Source organism: Ambystoma mexicanum, chromosome 1q (assembly GCF_040938575.1).
Source record: "Ambystoma mexicanum isolate Mex_15411 chromosome 1q, UKY_AmexF1_1, whole genome shotgun sequence".
In the NCBI taxonomy this organism is placed as follows: Eukaryota; Metazoa; Chordata; class Amphibia; order Caudata; family Ambystomatidae; genus Ambystoma; species Ambystoma mexicanum.
In genome coordinates, this window is record NC_090922.1 from 1,244,059,598 (window position 1) to 1,244,078,359 (window position 18,762).

Sequence of the window (18,762 nt, forward strand, 5' to 3'; positions counted from 1 at the left end):
CCTAAGATCTCCAGGCCTCGCGCGATCCAGGTTTTGAAGTTCTGGGTGGATATCCCAGGCAAAAAGGTTGGGTTCAGGAAAATCGGGGAGGAGGGGCCAAGTCCCACCGGAATCCCCTTTTGCTTTAGGGTCTTATCCCAGACCGCGCTGGTGTGTTTGGTGGTCGCCAGTAGGTCCTGCCACTGTCGCTGCACTGCAAGTGGAATATGTGGAAGGAAGCGCAGCAGGAGAGCTAGTTGCGATTGTTGGAGGTCCACCCACCTGGGGCGATTGGTAAGCATCTGCCATGCCCGGATACAAGCCAATTGGGCCGCCATTTGGTATTTTTGTAGGTCTGGGACCCCGAGGCCGCCGAGCTTTGCATTACCTAGCATTGTAGTTTCAGGGATTCTAGCTTTTTTCCCCTTCCAGATGAACTGGAGCTTTTTCCTATGTATGTCGCGAAGGGCTGTCGCTGGGATTGGCACTGGGAATGACGAGCAAGTGTATTGGAATCTCGGAAGCAGTTTCATTTTACATGCTGTAATCCGGCCCATTAATGATATTTCTTGTGTCACCCAGCGTTTGAGGTCGGATTCCAGTTCCTTGAATAATGGGGGAAAGTTTGCACTATAGACTGCTTTCGGGTCAGCTGGGATCCGAACCCCGAGATAGTCAATTGCCCTGGTCTTCCATTGAATTGGGCACAGTGGGATCAGGGTCTTCCGACTCTTCAGGGGTCAGCCCCACTCCCAGCGCTGTTGATTTCTGGAAGTTAATGGAAAATCCTGTGACCCTTCCATAGTTCTCTATTTCAGCTAAGGCCTGCAGTAGAGAGGAGCGAGGATCCGTAATGGTCAGTAGGTCATCGTCTGCATATAGAGCTAGTTTGTGGTGCGAGGTGCCGGTATGGAGGCCTTTAACCAGGGAATTCCACCTGATCCGTTGGGCAAATGGTTCCATGATCAGTGCAAAAAGTCGAGGTGACAGTGGGAATCCTTGTCTGGTGCCACCAGTCAGGGTGATCGGGGTGGAGAATGTGCCATTGATTCTGAGAAGGGTTTTAGGTGATTTATAATTGGCCAATACCATTGTACAAAATTCCGAGCCAAACCCAAATGCCTCGAGAGTGAGCCTCATAAAGGTCCAGTCCACTTTATCGAATGCTTTGATCGCGTCAAGTGCCAGGAGCACCAATTCTTAGGAGTTCCTGGAGGCGAGCTCTACCAGATCTAAGGCTCTGCGAATATTATCAGCTGTGGATCGGTGCTGGGGAAATCCACTCTGCGTGAATTATTTCCGGCAAGATATGAGATAGGCGAGTTGCTAGGATTTTAGAGTAGATGTTGGCATCTATATTGAGTAGGGCAATTGGCCTGTAAGAGACAGGGTTTCTCGGGTCGCCTCCAGGCTTAGGTAGCAGGATCGTTATTGATTCTTGCATGGATGGAGTTATGACGCCTGAGGTGCTGAATGAGTTGAACAGGTGTACCAGTGGCGCTAGCAGTTGAGGCTTAAAGACCTTGTAGAATCTGGTTGAGTAGCCATCAGGGACAGGGGCCCGAGGTTTGAGAGCTTTTATCGCCTCATCCACCTCCTCACTGGTGATTGGCGCCTCCAAGGAATCTCGGGCTAAGTTCTCTAGCTGGGGGAGCGCAGCCTTCTGCAGATATTCTTTCTGCTCCTCTATATCCAGTACTGGGGCGGTCATTACCTGAGTCAAGTGGGCTGTTGCCAGGCGTAATTTGTCTTCGTCAGCGTGATGGATTCTGCCTTGTGGATCTTGCAGGCCAATGATTGTTTTGTTTCTTTTTGCTTTGGCAAGTTTGGCAAATAATTTGTTTGCCTTGCTATTCTTAACATAATAAAATGATTTAGCCTTTGCCATTTGATGCGCAGTGTGCTCGGCATAGTGAGCCTCAATCTTCTTTTGTGCCACGCGGATAGCTCACTGCGTTTTTGGGGACCAACCTTTCTCCTAGTGGGTCTTCTCTGCTTTCTAGAGTTCCTCTACAAGGATCAGGCAGGTTTGTCTCCTCTTCCTTTGGAAGGCCACCCCTTGGGCAATCAGCTCTCCCCATATTACTGCCTTCATTGCGTCCCAGTTGTTGGCGGGGGAGGTGTCTTTGCTGGGATTTTCCTTGAAGTTTTTGATTGTGGTTGCGATAGTGTCTCTCAGCGGCATCTCGTTGAGAAATGGATCATATAGTGTCCATCTACGTCGGTGAGGGGGGATGCTTCTGTTGATGAGACACCTTCCTTCATCCAGCTCGGAACAATATCCATGAGCAGTAGGCCATACTCTTTGCGGTATTATAGATGAGAAAAGCACCTTGGCGGTGGGAAAAAGCGTCCTCACGACATCCAGCAACCTCCTCAGTCTACGGAACAAATCTAAGTAAGGCAGGTAACCCATATGCATGCCGCCGTAATGAATTACGATAACATGTACTACTGGAAACGTGGTGAGGCATATCGAAGAAATTGCACTCATACACAGCGTTCCACAATGCGTCCACTCCTTCCAAACCAAAATTGCCGTCAAAGTTTCTTTGCAGGCACAGTTGTGCAGATCTATTACAAAGGGATCACCTTCAGTCAACACAATACATTTCGTTATGTTAGCCATCCTCAGTATGCACAGTATAATGTGCAACTGTTTCACGTCCCCTTCCTGTGAACCACACCCACACTACCAGATTGGCTAATCCCCACACTGCCATGGCAATTGGGCAATGCGGTGTAAAGGACAGATTTTGGCACGTTGGCTGCACCCCTGTAAAACTGGAGCAGTCCTCCTTCCCTTTGCAATATCTTCTCTGTGGCTCTACTTCATTGGGTTACTAGTAAACAGGCACAAATGCATCCACCAATCGCATTAAAGCCGCCATCATCGAACACTGTCACTCCTGTACAACACTTTAAATGTACTGTTACACATTTACTGTACAAATGTCGTGCCATTCCAAAGCACGTCCACTACAAAGTTCAATGAAAGTATGCACGATTTAACCATCCGCATACATCCACAAAAATACTCACCTAAATATGTCACATGAACCACTTCTCACTCCCCCAGCCATTCCCTCCCTTATTGCCGCCAACACCATGCGTACGGTACATTTCCCAGACCCTTCGCGGCCGCACTGTCCTCCGATACACCATGGCGGCTTTCCCAAAAAATGTTGACGCACAGCATGCTTCTCTCCACCCAACCACCGGCCGTGTCCACTTTTCTCCGACACCACGCTGTACCACGATCCAATGGCACTTCTGTCCGCGGACCGAACAGGGAAATGGGTCCGCAGAGCAGACCCAGATATCACTAATTTTTTGGGACATACATTTTAGTATTTTACAAAGAAATTACTTGTCGGATTTCCACCAACAAACACAAAAGCACGCTTTCTGGCCCAAGCCCCCGCTCCTGCTGCAAATTTGGTGAAAATCTGTCCAGCCGTTCGGGCTGTAGCTGTGCGCAAAGTTTTTCCCCATTCAGTCTATGGGGAAACTTTTTATTTGGGGACCCCCCTATAACTTTTCCCCCCAGCACGAAACCTCGCCCAACTTGGCAAGAAAATTCAGAGCCGCCCATATACTTTTTTTGGAAAGTTTGGTGAGGATTCGTCCAGGCGGAGCGAAGTTATAAGCTGCCGAAAAAGTGCTCTTCCTATGAGTTTAGCAACTTAACCATAATTACACGACCGCTACCGCGGGCCGTGTAATTCATATATCTCATTTGAAGTTAATTCTAAAAGAAACCATAAACCAGAACAAAATAAGAAAAAAAGCATTATAACATGTACAATTGGATTCCAAGATGGCCGCTCCAACATGAGGATGTGTTTGTAACACTCTCCTCCACTGCTGACAAAGCGGCCTGCATTCGCCCGTTTGTCCCGACTTGGAACACTGCACATGGGGACCCAAGTATCCTGCCTAGGCTGCGGAACACAAAAACAGCTGGTTGGATTACCAATTCTGCCGGGATAGTTAGCCGTTAACTATGGATCCGCAAAACGGACTAGGCTTGGTCGCGGGCACCCAGAGTTCCATTATCCTTCTTCATGATCATCGGGGCATCAGACAGATTCCAGAACAACGGTATATGCCAGGGTGGATCCCCAATTGTGAGTGGGTGCAACTCTGCCGGTACTCATTCTTGGAACTCAAGGTGAAGGCCCTGACGAGGAACGCTGCTTCCCTGCCGGTATTTATGGACAGGGAGACTAGCGTCGCACCTAGAACACCTCAGGGAAGTTTACCCCCAATTTCAGCAGGATGTGGTGATGGACACTCCTGGGGCAGTGAAACCCTCCTGCATAGACACTTCCCCCAGAAAGGAATACTCTGCAGGGACAATTGGGATTGTACTGCCACATAACTCCGAGAGAACTAATCATATCTTCAGCTATATGCAGAAGTGGAGGTTCGCTTTAATATTATTGCCCTGGTGCATAGCCCCAACTGCCTCACCCACTCTTCAGCTCATAGTGTGACTTCGTGATATGCCAAGGAGTAAGAAGAAAGGTGCCCAACAGCTGCCTTCTAAAGACACTCTTACAAAACTAATTCTGCTTCAGAGACACTGGGGGCAGCTGGTTTGGAGACAGCTTTGGCATGTGCAGCAGGGCACCCTTCTCATTCTGAAGATTTAAACGCTCAGGAAACAGCAATGGCGGCTGCTAAAGAAGATTTCGCAACAAGCTTCCAACAATTCCAGGATACATTTTCCACTTCTTTCCAACAGCAGTTTACTTCTTTTACGACGGAAATAAAGCAGTCACTTTCAGAATTTAGCAAAGACATTGCAACTCTTGGTGAGAGAGTAGAGGTCCTCGAAAAATCTATCAATGAACTATCAAAGGGAAGTACACAAACGGACATTGCATTAGAAGAACTCGCCTGGGTGACACAAAATCCTGAATTGCAAAGTGAAGATTTAGAAAACAGTTCCTGGCGGTCAAATATTTAGGTGAGAAACCTACCAGAATTGGTGTCGGACTCGCAGCTGAAGGAAGCAGTGACCCATATATTTGCCTATTTACTTCCAGAGGAAGAGACCCCCCCCCCATAATATCTTTGGACCGCTTACACCGAACTGGCCTGAAAAGGAGCGACCCTGGTGCTCGCCCACGAGACTTCCTGGCAGCTTGCTCCTCGTATCAACAAAAAGAACAAATACGGAGGACGGACCGGGAGCAAAGTTCGATCACCTACAATGGGACAGAAATCCAGCTTTTCCAGGACCTCTCCCAGATTACTTTACAGAAAAGGCGAAAAATGCAGCCGGTGGGCAGGGCACTACGCAATCAAGTACAAATTGACCTTTCCCTTTGGTATCCTCTTCCTATTTGAAGGCACACAGCACAGGGTTACTTTCCAAGAAGCAGGTCTTGCATTGCTACAAATTGAAGGTGGAAGACACAACTATATCCGACTCTGGTCATGTGTCCCAATAACCTAAACCATGGGAGTGGTCAACGGTTTCACGTCAGGGGCAAAAACAGAAAATGCAGCAGAAGGAAGACTGGAAGGCCCGTCTTAGATGCCTAACGCCCAAACCCTCGGAATAATGCAATAAACTAGCAAAGATGGCAGGCAATGAATGCAGGATTTTTCATCATAAATCATTGTGGAGGAGTTGCATAACATTTTGGAATCTATCTGTTCAGGTAACAGATGGTGGTAATAGGATACCTCACACATTGTCCTGGGGTTATAGTGGGTTCACGGCTGGGGCCAGTTGCCCCGGAATATGTTAGATACTGTGGCTCACACCAGGGGACTTTGTTGGGGGTTTATTTAGGGCAAAGTGGGTTTATGCGAGGGCCACAGGGGTGGGTGTGGCTGGAAGGGTGGAGAGGGAATGCATGGTATATTTGGATAAGATTGGCAAATGTGTCGGAACACAGAGCACAAGGTGATGACAAATGCTTTAGTAGAATGGACAGTTTAAATGTTTAACTTTAAAACACTAGTGTATGAGTGCTATACAAATAAAATATATCATAAATATCATAAATAAAAGAGGCCTTAACACACTGGCGAAGTGCAGAAAATTGGATGCTCTTTTCAGACGGCACCAACCTTGGTGGCGCTCAAAGAGACGCATTTATTCTTATTAGATAAATATAAACTGCGCCTCCCTAGGTTTCCGGTGGTACTGCAAGCCAATGCCGGGGCTCAAGTTGCAGGGGTCCTTATCGCACTGAAATTAGGTCCCCATTGTAAGGTGCTGCGAACACATATTCACAAAGAGGGATGTTATGTCTTCGCTATCTTGGGAACTGGCCCTAGAAGATTAACAGTGGCTTCTATATACGTTCCCAATACGGACCAAGAGGCCTTCTTGAAATCAGCTATTGCTGAATTAGAAGTGTTTAGTGAAGGGGAAATAATACTGCTAAGAGACTTTAACATAGCCTGGGAACCCCTTCGAGATCACAGTGCAATTAATACCTCGAAGCAATCTGCACTTTGCAAACTGTTAAAACTAAAATTTGCCAACATAACATTGGTAGACATTTGGCCAGCATTAATGGGGGGAGACGAAGGGATACACGTTATTATTCACATGTGCACCGCTCTTTCTCCCAATTTGATTATGCTTGGGTCTCTAAGATTCTTTTAGGCAGGGTTACCTTGTCACCCAATTGCGCTTTCGGATCATGCACCCATGACCATCCGGATGGATATCGCAGGGATGATTCAAAGGGTGTGGATCTGGCGATTTCCATCCGAAATACTTCAGGATACAGTGGTTAGGGGGAAAATGGAGGGTAAAATAAAGGAATTTGTTGATATTAATTCGACACCGGATATCTCTGTAAACATGACGTGGGATGCATTTAAAGCTGCAATTTGAGGGTCCCTAATAGCAGAAGACGCATATAAATGGCAACAAAGATGAGTTTTGGAGTCCAAATTGGAAGCTGAATTACAAACAAATAATGAGGAAGATGGAAACGCGAACAGATCCAGCAATTCTAAAAGCATATAGAATAGCAAAAGGTAAACTGAATCTGTTTAAAACGAAAAAAGCAGAGAAATCTCTGTTGTATTTACACCAGCTTTATTACATTAAGGCTAATAGGGCAAATAACCTATTGGCGAGACAACTACGCCCAAAAAATTGCTTTGCAAACCATTCACTCGTTAAAAACACCAGAGGGGGACAACGTCACCAAAACTCCTAAAATAATATTGCTTTTTCATACACTTTACTCTAACCTATATAGCTCTGATGAAGCAGAGGAACGATCTCAGGCTTTTTTTTTAATTATTATTTATTTATTTATTTATTTTACAAACAATTACTCTTCCCCAGATCTCAGTAATAGAATGGGAAATTCTTGAAAATGATATTACCGCTGAGGAAGTTACAAAGGTCATAAATTTGCTCCCCCTAAACAAATCCCCAGGACCCAACGGTTTTTCTGCTCCCTTTTATAAGACATTTAGGCAAGTGCTGGTTCCAAGCTAATGCAGTTATATAATTATTTTACTAGCTAAGGACGTATCTCGTCCACCATGGAGGAAGCAAAGAAAATACTGTTCCCAAAGCCTGGCAAGGATCCAGGTAACTGCGGATCCTATTGTCCCATTGCCCTTATTAATATCGATGCAAAGATTTACTCTAAAATTCTTGCAAATAGATTAGAGGATTTGCTTCCCGTTATAATACATGCGTATCAATCCGGTTTTTATAAGAAAAACGCCAGACTCCTGATAACATACGGCGTACATGCCATATACTGGAAATAGTGGAGAAAAAAAAAACAGATTCCTGCGATACTCCGGTCATTATATGTCGAAAAGGCTTTCGACCGTGTCGAGTGGTAGTTTCCTTTCCAGACAATGGCAAAGATGTGCTTCGGCACTCGGTTTATAGCAAGAATTAAAGTAAACTATAAATCCCGAGTGGCACGCTTATTAATTAATGGACAACTATCCCTTCCCATTTCCCTACAGAGAGGGACAAAACAGGGCTGCCCTATGTCACCTTTGTTGTATCCTATAGGCCTTGAGCCCTTTTTAGAAAGGGTTCGGCAAAAGCCAGACATTTTGGGGGATCGAGCATAAAATCATATTATACGCTATTGGCTATCTCAGAACCAGTTAAATCACTGCCTGTAATTGTACGAGAACTGGAGATGTACGGTATGGTCACGGGTTTCAAAATAAACTTAACGAAATCAGAAATGTTTTATTTATCTTTGCCACAGGCCACTGTGTTCTTCCTTCGCACTCAAACTTAGTTTGGCTGGGCATTAGGTCAGATTAAACCTTTGGGGGTAGTAATAACCCCGACTTGGCAGGCTTGTGTGAAGCTAATTTTCCTCCCTTGCTGAAACTGATCACGACACACCTTGGACAATGGAGTCCTTTATTGATCCTCTGGCTCGGACGGATGAATGTCATAAAGATGACCATCCTTCCTAAGAATTATTTCAGGCACTTCCACTTCGAATCCCTGCCACATGGTTTAAACTTTTGCGCAAAAAGATCTCTGCTCATATTTGGAACAACAAACCTCCAAGAGTGGTATTTGTAGTTCTGACCACCTCCACCGAAAAAGGTGGAATGGGCCTTCCCAACATGCAAAAATGTTATCAGGCCGCACAACTTCACTATAAAATATTGGTGGGATGGGGATGGAGAAAAAAGCTGGATGCCGATGAAACGGGCATTGGGGGTCTACAAATAGGAGAAAAGCTATGGCTTTCTAAAAAAAAGATTGTCCACCTAACATGTATAGGAGTAAAATGATGAACTTGGTAGAAAAGGTTTGGGATCTAGCAGTCAAAAAGTATAGCCTTATGACATTTCCATCCCCATTCACTCACATATTTTTTTAACCCTACTTTTGGTCCAGGCTGCGATCCTCTAGCCTTTTCCAAATGGAAACAAGCAGGGTGTAACAACATATGTGACATTTATCAGCAGGGAACTTAAATCATTCTCTGAGTGCAAACTTGATTTTGGTCTTGATGATTTGGAGCGATTTAGATATTTTCAGGTCCGTCACGGGATTCTGGGCCACGACAGGCGGCAACTAGGGGACTTACGTTCTTTGAAAAATGTGTCACGACGAACCCTGGAAATAAGGTCCTAATATCGAATTAGTACAAAGTAATGAACGAGAAGTCTCCCACCACATTCTAATACAAGCTGCCAATTGACATTGGGAGAAAAAATTACAGACCAGGAATGGGAGGGACTATGAAAGGATATTCCTTAACTCACCAGTTCTTTACAAATGTGGGAATTTTGGTACAAAATGTTAACCCAATGGCACTATATGCCGGTTCGTCTCCATAAAATCAAATCTTCCTTGTCGGGCCAATGCTGAATACAATGTGGGGCAATTGGGGATTGGGGGCATGTGTGGTGGCATTGTCCGGCATTAGAGGGCTACTGGGCAGATATTGATGCATCAATGCAACAAATTCTTGGCTCATCGAATTACAGCTCAATTAAGTCGAAATTATTGTTAATTCTTGAGCCTAGTATGCGCTGTACATCAAAGATAAAATGTATAACATATGTGATGCTTCAATTGGCCGTTTATTGGGTGTTGCTCAAAAATGCAAGTCTAAAGTTGCACCGTCGATCACTGAATGGTTTTATAGAATTTGGAACTTTGTAGCATTTGAATGGACAACCTATAGGATTCAAGGTGATCAGTTAAAATGTTCATATGAATGGTCGGTGGTGCTTGAATTTCTACAATCTGGCTTTAATCTACAACACTGTCCTCAATGTCTGCGTGTACTTGACATTTCATGATATATATCTATTCTGTGCAATAAGTAAAATGTACTACGTGTACGGTATAGATGGTCAAAATTGCATAAAGTGCAACAAATCTTTTTCTGCACCACAACCGGGGCAGACCATGTATTACTCAGATCCTGACCAGTTCTTAGTGTTGTCTCTAAGCCACAGGAGATTAAAGTGGGCTCTGATCAATGCCCAGCAGTCTACATTTGTATTACTATACAGTAGGTAAGGTTGTATTACATCTGACTGTATGATTAGTGTTTCCTGTTTGAAATCACTCGGAGCCCAGATGTTTCCCGATTGTTCAAAATTATTGTACAGAACATCCTCTTGTACTCACAGTCAGCTAGGGTGAAGAGGACAGAAGGACAATGCAAACTTTGAACATTCAGTAGTGATATACACTTTGAAATGAAATAATGCCATGGGATCCTGTCCCAAAAGGACCCCAATTGTAGGCCTTTAATTATACTATGTGTGAGAACAGCGCTTGAATTTGACCATACAGACAGCCAATGTAATAGTGCTGCCATGTGCCAATCATCCCGAATGTGACTGATGCCCAATTCTGTGTGAACTGGTGAACTGCAAAATTCTGGGCAGAGCACAACAGGCCCAAGAATGTTTACAAGAAATTATTTTCCATTTCTTCAATGCTCGTTATAGTTTTGTTGCCCCACAGAACTGCAACGTAATTAGTTGCAGCTTTAGTTTTAATTTATTTATTTGCATTTTTAAAGCGCTCACACAGCCCGTGGGCATCGAGGCGCTGTTACAGGAATTGTTTGCGTTTTAGTTGCGTAATTGGGTATTTTTGTATTCATAAAGTGGTTAAATACCCAGAGGTTTCTAAGCGCGGACCCGGGGATCGAACCTGTGTTGCTTCGTGTCGTCTTGCTTCCAAGGCGAACACTTTGCTGCTGACCTATCCTCCGGGGTTAAAGTTTGTGCTTTGTAAACTTCAACGATGAGGTTAATTGGCTGGCCTTAACACATTTACAAATCGAGAGATGCCACCCAATGACTGTCTCATTTTAGTACTCTGCTTCTCAATATGAGACTGCCCCCGCCAATCCTCGGTAAAACAAAATGCCCAGTCATACAAATGCCCAAATAGTCAAATTTGGCTTCTCGCGGGATTATGGCCCCGTTACTTAACATGTTACGCATTTTAATGTTCTTACGCACCCCTCAATAGCAAACCATTACTGCTGATTTGTTGGTATTGACTATTAACTTCAAGTCTGACATAAAAGCAGTATAAACATCTATTAATTTCTGTAAGGCTTTCGTAGTGTGGGCCATTAGTACCATATCATCTGCATATGCCAATACAGGGAATCGGCCTTTGAGTCCACCAGGGCCCTGTGTAGCCCATTAATATACAAAGGAAACAATACTGGGGCTACGAGTGGATGTGGAAGTAAAGATGACTGTGAGCTGATGTTATTAGACACTTACATTGGGAGTATATTATACACTGCCAAGATTAGGAACGTTTGATATATTGTCTTATTTGGATACTACACACCGTTTTTGAGTCGTTTGTTTTTTTTGTGTTTTTCAGGAAATGAGCAGTCCGACATATCTGTTTGGACTCTCCCCTACAGATACCGTTGTTCAAATAATTATTGAAAAGAGTGACACAGTAAGCCTTAGTTCAGCAAACTTAGGTGCTGACTGAGTAGGATGACAGTAAATTAGAAGGTACTGACTGTTGTCTCTTGTTATTTTCCTTCATTGTGTTTCCCCAGGTCATGAATTTTGTGGCGCAGAGTTAATCATGCATATTGTAGAGTTTTAAAAGTGTTGAATCTACCATAGGCGAAGAGATATTTTTCAAGGGTACAGATGGTCCCCCTGATGAAGTTCTCTAAGATTTGGTCGAATAAAATGGTGTTGAACGAAACATGTTGGGCAAAGAAGTGTATTGTAATTGAGTGACAATATACGAATCATTCCGATATATCGGATTGGAATCCACCCCAGGGTAGCACTGAAGGGGGTAGGAATGCACTAAATAGATAAATTACGTGTACAGTGGTATCCTTTAGTGAAAGGAAACCTAGTAGCTACCGACCATTTGGTTTCTCGAGGTAGAGTGTTCACCTTTGTACATTATCTAGTTTTGTATAGGCAGGTTGACACAGGGTTGAGCACAACACAGGTTGTTTTATATATGGGATTTCTTTATGAGAAATTTTGTAAAAGGTTTTTAGGAATTTTTGCAATTTTAAAATGATGTTTTACAGAGTTGTACATTGTTTTGTGATTTATATGAAATTAAAATTGTGATGTTTAAATTGTGACTTTGACTTAGTACCTATTTGTTAAAAGTACTTAGTGGTTTGTTGACTTGGGGGAGACAAGAGGGGGTAACAGGTTGACGTGGTGTGACCCTTGGTTGAAGGATTGTCCTGAATTTGTGCTTAGGAGCCTGGTCACCACGTCATTAAAATGGCTCCATGTCTCTAGGTGGTTGTTGTACATCCCTGGTGCACACCTGGAGCTACCTCAAAGTAGTTTGTGCACTGCCCCTGTTCCCCAAATCGCACACCAGCTCTAGTATCCTTGAGTATCATTTGCAATATTTTTATCAACTCAGCCAGGCAGCCCATGGACCCAAGCACCTGCCAAAGTAAGGCCCTATCCACTCTATCATTAGGTCTATGAAGGCTAAATAGATTGGTTCGCCCTTTACAAAAATGAAGGAAGCCCCCACCAAATATTGATTGAAGACTTGATCCCGAGTGCTCAATCCTGGGCGGAAGCCCTATTGAGTTTCTGCAAGGATTTGGTTGAGGTGAATCCATTCCTCAAGATGTGGCAAAATTACACATCCAAAGACCTTGAAGGAGGTATCGAAAAGGGAGAGGAGTCTGTATAATAAAGGATTTTCAGGGTCAACCTTTTTAAGTATGGGGTAAATAATTGCAGATTTCCACGAATGTTGAAATGCTTCAGTTTGACTGCTGTGTCCACCTCCCTCAAGGTGAAACGTATAGTAGAGGTCCGGTCACCACGTCCATACCTAGCAGGCTGTCAGGGACGTGAAATGATCTGACCGGGTTCTAGCACCTACATGGGTTTCGTTGTGTCCCCTCTTCCGCTTATATGGAGAAACACCTACGACAAAATCCCCACATTTCCTAGAGTCCCTGTTGCCAACTGCAAAGACTAGTTGTTCCCACGCTTCTTCCTCCAGTGCGTTTTTTCTAGTCTCCACTGACCTTTTATATGTTGCCCTGGGCTTAATGACATCAAACATATATATATATATAGCAACATTCAACATGGGGTCCAATGTATGAGGAGTAATGTGGAGGATGCAACTATCAGTGTGAAGGTTACAAAATCAGGAGTGGTTTATGAAATTAAGTAGCCACTTCTAAAGTGCATACAGCGGGGAACAAAATATGCAAACTTTGGTTCTCCAGGTGTTTTGGAGTAGAACTCCCACTAGCTCTAGGAATAAAATGTAGAGGAATCACATGAGTAGTCAAAAACAAAGGGAGAGCAGAATGTTGCAGAGCCCAGCATTAGGGTTTTTTCAACAGGTCTGAAAAACACTCTTTAACACTCCTAGTTTTCTTTTATTTTAAGTGCAGAGACTACCACCATTAAACATGAGCAGAGATCCCGCCCTCCATTATTCCACCCCATTCACATAAAATGTGTTGTGAAAATTGCTGTTCTTGGGTTTTCATGTGCCCAACATTTCATGTGAGTGATACGTTTTTCAATATTTAAATAGAATACCTAGATATCCCCTCCTCTACCAAGAACTCCCCATTGGGAAATATCATTTTGAGTAAAATTTTAAAAAGCTGGTTTGCTGAATCTTAATCACATGGGAAAAGTAAAATGTCTACATAGCTTCAGATTTTGAAGTTTAATCATGTTAGGTTTGAGATTTTTTGTCTATGTGATCAATGAATACAAACTCTAAAATAAGTAGGCTTACCACTAGAGGTTTGCAGATGCCAAAACGTGCTTGCCCTGGTGGCACAGCTTTTAACACCTCCACAGCTTCTTCCAGTGTTGCATTGTCCAAGTAGGTATCATTAACAAAGACCAAGCGATCACCAGGCAAGATCTCACCGGTCAGCTCTGCCACCCCACCTGTTACCAGAGACTGGATCACAATCACGGTTCTTGTTGGATCTAAGGGATCCTACAGAAGGAGCCAGAAACCACAAACAGTTACCTCAGACACTTCTAACCATGCAAAATGCTACTAGCTATCAGATGGCATGCCCTATGCAGACTTAAACAGAGCGTAACTTACATTCCATAAATCATGCATAGATGTTTGTTGTTTTTTGTAAAGTAACCATTTAGAAGAAAAAGTTACATACCTTATGGCTAACACTGGTTCTAATGGATACGAGGTATCCTCTACAGATTACATTTCTTTGCAATGTTTATCCATAAGCGGGAGCCTCAAAAGTTCAAATCGTGCATGCATGGCACCCCCTGCGGCCTCTTCCTGAAGTGATGTTGTTCAGGACACCACCCAACCCAAAACCAACTGTTCACAGGCTCCATCCTGCCACAGGTGGATGAGAATCATTCTGAGGTATCTGAGGGGTGGAGGGCAGGTAGACGGGTAGATAGGCAATATGCAGAGGAGACACTGCATCCCAGAAACAATGTTACATGAAAGGTACATAGCTTGGTCTCATAATGGGTTGCAACGACTCAGAAGGTCTCCTCCCCATTAGTTATCATCAAAACACCCCTCAAGACCCAAAACCATGAGAACTTTTAAAAATTCCCAGTGAAAGGGTAGAATCCTTCACAGAGATACCTTATGGGTACATGTACTTCTGCGGGACGAAGCTCATTAGATGTACTGGGATGAGGAAGACGCAAATGGAGGAAAGAAGAACAAACAGCATGAAACAGAACATCAGTCCTATTTTTATTTCCAGTAAGGAGGTTGGAGAAAGAAGAGGGAGCACATCAAGGGGTTGAAGGAAGTAGTCGGGAGAACGAAGACAGCCGTACTGGTTTTGTGTAAAAGGACTAAAAGCGGAGAAGGACAGTTGTGGTAGAAGGAGTAACCATTCGAGTGGAGGTAACAGTGGTCATAGTTGCTGGAGACATGGAGTGAAGTGGAGGAGCAGCTGAAGAGATACAGAGGACAACAGCCGTGGAAGCTGGAGAGAGGGGGTAAAGCAGGCAAAGGAGTGAACAATGGGAGGATCATTTTGACAGCCTGGACCCATCGTCAAAAACAGAGGACCGCTGGGCAAATATGAAAAGAAGCACCTCAACCCCCATCCCCTCCTGTGACTTCTCGGGACTGGAGGGGTCGGCAACCTGAGAAATCCAAGCCTGCCTGGTCCCGGAATACTTAATCTAATGCTGCAGCGGGAAACATTAGGAGGCTACTGGCACAACTGATAGGCTTTCACCAGTGGAATCAACTGGAAGGACCACTGCACTTTCCATGGTACGTGGAGGGTGCGAGCTGCCGAACAGCGGCCAAGACAACAAAACCCTGGGGGAGTTAGCACACCAAACGGATCCCATCCCACAAACAAGAAGTCCTTTTTCAGTACAACTTGGGCCGCCAGGCCAGGAGAAACAGACCCCTCTCGCCACACGCATTATAGATGGGTAGTGAGTCCCGCAAAAGACGCTTGGCAGACAGCGTGACAGGGAGAATATCCCACTCCCCTAAGAGGTCAGAACAGATCCAGCAGAGGGAGATAGAGTGTTGTCCCTGGGAGACTCAGATACGTGAAAGGGATCACAGACACGCACTAAAAGGGAGTAAGTCTTGCGTTGGGGAAAAATAAGCAGTCTGAACAATGTTGGTATATTAACGGAATGAGAGCATGTCTAATGAAAAGCAGTAAATAAATACCAAGATACTTAAAACCAGTATGGGTGAGCAACTAAGAATAGGGACATGGAAGCCAAATCAGGCCAGGAGAGCCTTGACTTCTGCTGGCTCACCTAAATAACCTAACGTTGATAGGCCATAATAAAGAAACCCTTAACACCAGGCGGAAAGGGTAAAAAGGAGGTGACAAATACCCTACCACTTCGTAGCAGAGGAGAGTCCAAGGGAAGGTATTGTCCCCATGGTAAATGAAAAGGTAGTTGTGAACTACCAACGCTGTAGGAGGAAAGACTCCTGACACACTAAGACCAGGGAAGGGCATGTACCCCTGGCACACCAAGACCAGGGAAGGGCATGTACCCCTGGCACACCAAGACCAGGGAAGGGCATGTACCCCTGGCACACCAAGACCAGGGAAGGGCATGTACCCCTCGCACACCAAGACAAGGGAAGGGCTTGTACCCCTCGCACACCAAGACAAGGGAAGGGCTTGTACCCCTCGCACACCAAGACAAGGGAAGGGCTTTGGGCCCCTGACATTTACGCAATAAAAAGGAACGCGCACAGAGCAATACGGTTCTGCTGATCACACCATCTTTAGAAATGTGGCCATCAGGAAAAATGAAGTATCTGTGTACTACGTCTCCTGGAACCCATCATGAGGGCCAGCAATACTTCTGACAAATCAAGGTCATGGAACCTCAGGCACTCTATAGTCAAGCCTGCAGAGTTGAATTTTGTGAAGTGATGCACTGGAGCCAGGAAAGGTTTGTTCAGCACATTCTTTTTAGTGACTTGATAAAGCGAGGTCGGGATGGGCAAATGCCCAAAGGGTCTGGAGGTATGCCTAAAACATCAGAAGGGACAACGTCAAAAAGGTTCCAAGACAAAAATAATATAAAAGGAGAGGTTGATTCCATGTCCGAAGGCTGTGCACAAATGGTTGCGTTATGGATAGCAGAACAAAAGGCTACAATACTGTGAGTGCAACCATTTGTGCTCAGCCCTCTTCCCCTTCCTTTTTGGTGGTGCCCCCCCGAACCTCTGACCGTTATGCAGCACACTTCCCTCCCCCCACACCCACCACTTCCCCACTTACCTGCTGCAGGCTCTGGGTCCGGTCTCCCGGCTTCCCTGCTCCTGCAGAGAGTGGTGCCAAAAGCTTGGGGCACAGCACAGCATGTTATTGTGCGCAACATTTTGTGCTCGAGCTTCCCGCGCCGCACTCTACAGACTGCAAGCCGAGCGGTTTGGAAGATGTCGTCCCACCTGAAGGTAATTTTGTGTTTTTTGCACAAACACCAGCATACTAGTGTTATCTAGTCCATGTTCCACTGGGGTAGGCTTTACTTCAACGATGGCCAATACAAAGTTCCAACCTGCGCTTATCAAGTAATTAAGGCTCTGGGCTACCTTAGCCTACAACTAAGGTCCCAAAACTATCTTTTAAAAATCCTCAGCACTAGTCCATACCGGAAGGGTCAAAAGAACAAATTACTTACTTCTCAGTAATGTTCTTTCAGAGAGGCGTTGTCTCATTTACCTCCCCATTTGTTTTTTTTCCAAAGAAAAGGCTCTGCCTAAAGTGGTCTTGAAATTCAATCTCTCTCAGAAGATGGATCTACCTGTGTTTTTTCCTCTGCCTCACCTTTCCAAGGCAGACGAGTGGTTAGTTTGTCCATCGGATGGATCCGGTACGGGCCCTTAAATTCTACATCTCTCGTACTAGAGAGGCTAGGAAAGAGGACCAGCTTTTGGTTGGTTACGCTGGGGATCGTACTGGCAGGGCTGTGATCAAACAAACCCTGTCCACGTGGATAATTCTCAGCATCTCAGAATTCTACGATCTGTCTGGTATGTGCTGAAAGTTCTAGTTAAAAAGAGTAGAGCCGAGGTCATGGGGCGCGGTGCCGCTATATTTGTACTGTCCCCATGGCTGGCGGCAGAAAAGGCTCTGGGGAACGGCACTTCTGGGTTAGGGCTATCATAGAGAAGGAATCTATGGGAGGAAGAAATCCATTAGAAATGGTGGTTCTGCAACAACATTTTCAGATGAGTACACCTAGTACCCATGTTTTGAAGTAATTAGTTCAAAAGGAATATAATGTCCTCTGCACTATAGTTGGGACAAATCAACAGTATCTGTCTTTTCTCCCCAAGAGAGAGCCACCCCCTTTCAGACTAAGGAGGTGAGATGAATAAGAGGATGTTGACACCCTGGACAGTAACCCAGAGGAAATGGCCATTAGCGAGTCAACAGGGACGCCACTGTTGGAAAAATTACTAAAACAAGAACTTGTTGAAGAACACGAGTCACCCAATTGCACTCCTTTAGGGATACACTTTTAACCCGATTTAAATAAATTAATACCCTTCACATTCAATTCGATAATGGTTTTTGTAAAAATATATATTTGACTTTCAAACAAATCGCATTCTAACAGACAATATTTGTGATATTCGAGTTAACATTTATGTATTCCACACACACGTTGCTTCTCTTTTCAAAATAAAGCACACATTTAGGCATATTCAAAAAGTGTTCTGGACAGTTGCCTTCAATTCCTTCCTACAATTCTATTTAACTATGTATGGCTTACGAGTGATCTATTAACATTTAAGATACCCGACCCGTTTAGGACCTTCATTTGTCCTTTCTCAAGGACGCTTCTGCCATATATTTCAATAGCCCAGACAGGCACAATCACAATTCCAAAACATTCTTTCGAAAAATGTCCAAACTTCAAGACATTTCTTGTAGTTATGCAGAATTTAATGTCGGAGAAATTACCATAGGAGTAGTTGTAGTTGATAGAGTGATCTCATTGAAGGTGGGCCTTCGATTGATAATGCCATCGGTGGACATCAACACTGTTTTGGCAGTCAACTTAGTTGTGGATGGGTGCATGGTAGTTGACGGGTGTGACGTGTGAGAAACCTGAAGGTGTCTCACCCGCTAGTCCCCAGGGATTTGTCATCCACGTGGCCAGTACACGGCCATCGCTTTTGGATCCAGTTCCTGGGAGTGGACAAGTGCGGGAGGATCATCTGGATGAAGGGCCTCTGTGGAGTGGAAGTGGGGCACCGGACAGTGAGATGCAGTGTCCCCTCCCCTTAACACCTTTTCCCCATCCTACCAGGCA

The 18,762-nt window shown here is 44.6% G+C and overlaps 1 protein-coding gene across 6 annotated transcripts in view; it reads right to left on the reverse strand.

Moving 5' to 3' along the window:
- The window catches only part of PATJ (PATJ crumbs cell polarity complex component), a 3,332,662-nt gene that overhangs the window by 2,190,297 nt on the left and 1,123,603 nt on the right, over positions 1–18,762 (reverse strand). For 5 of the 6 annotated variants that reach the window (XM_069642041.1, XM_069642043.1, XM_069642045.1 and 2 more), the window contains one exon: positions 13,730–13,939. The exons of the other annotated variant lie outside the window; for it this stretch is intronic. In XM_069642041.1, the coding sequence (XP_069498142.1) occupies positions 13,730–13,939 (210 nt within the window). The remainder of the gene's footprint in view (positions 1–13,729; positions 13,940–18,762) is intronic. 6 annotated transcript variants of the gene reach the window in all.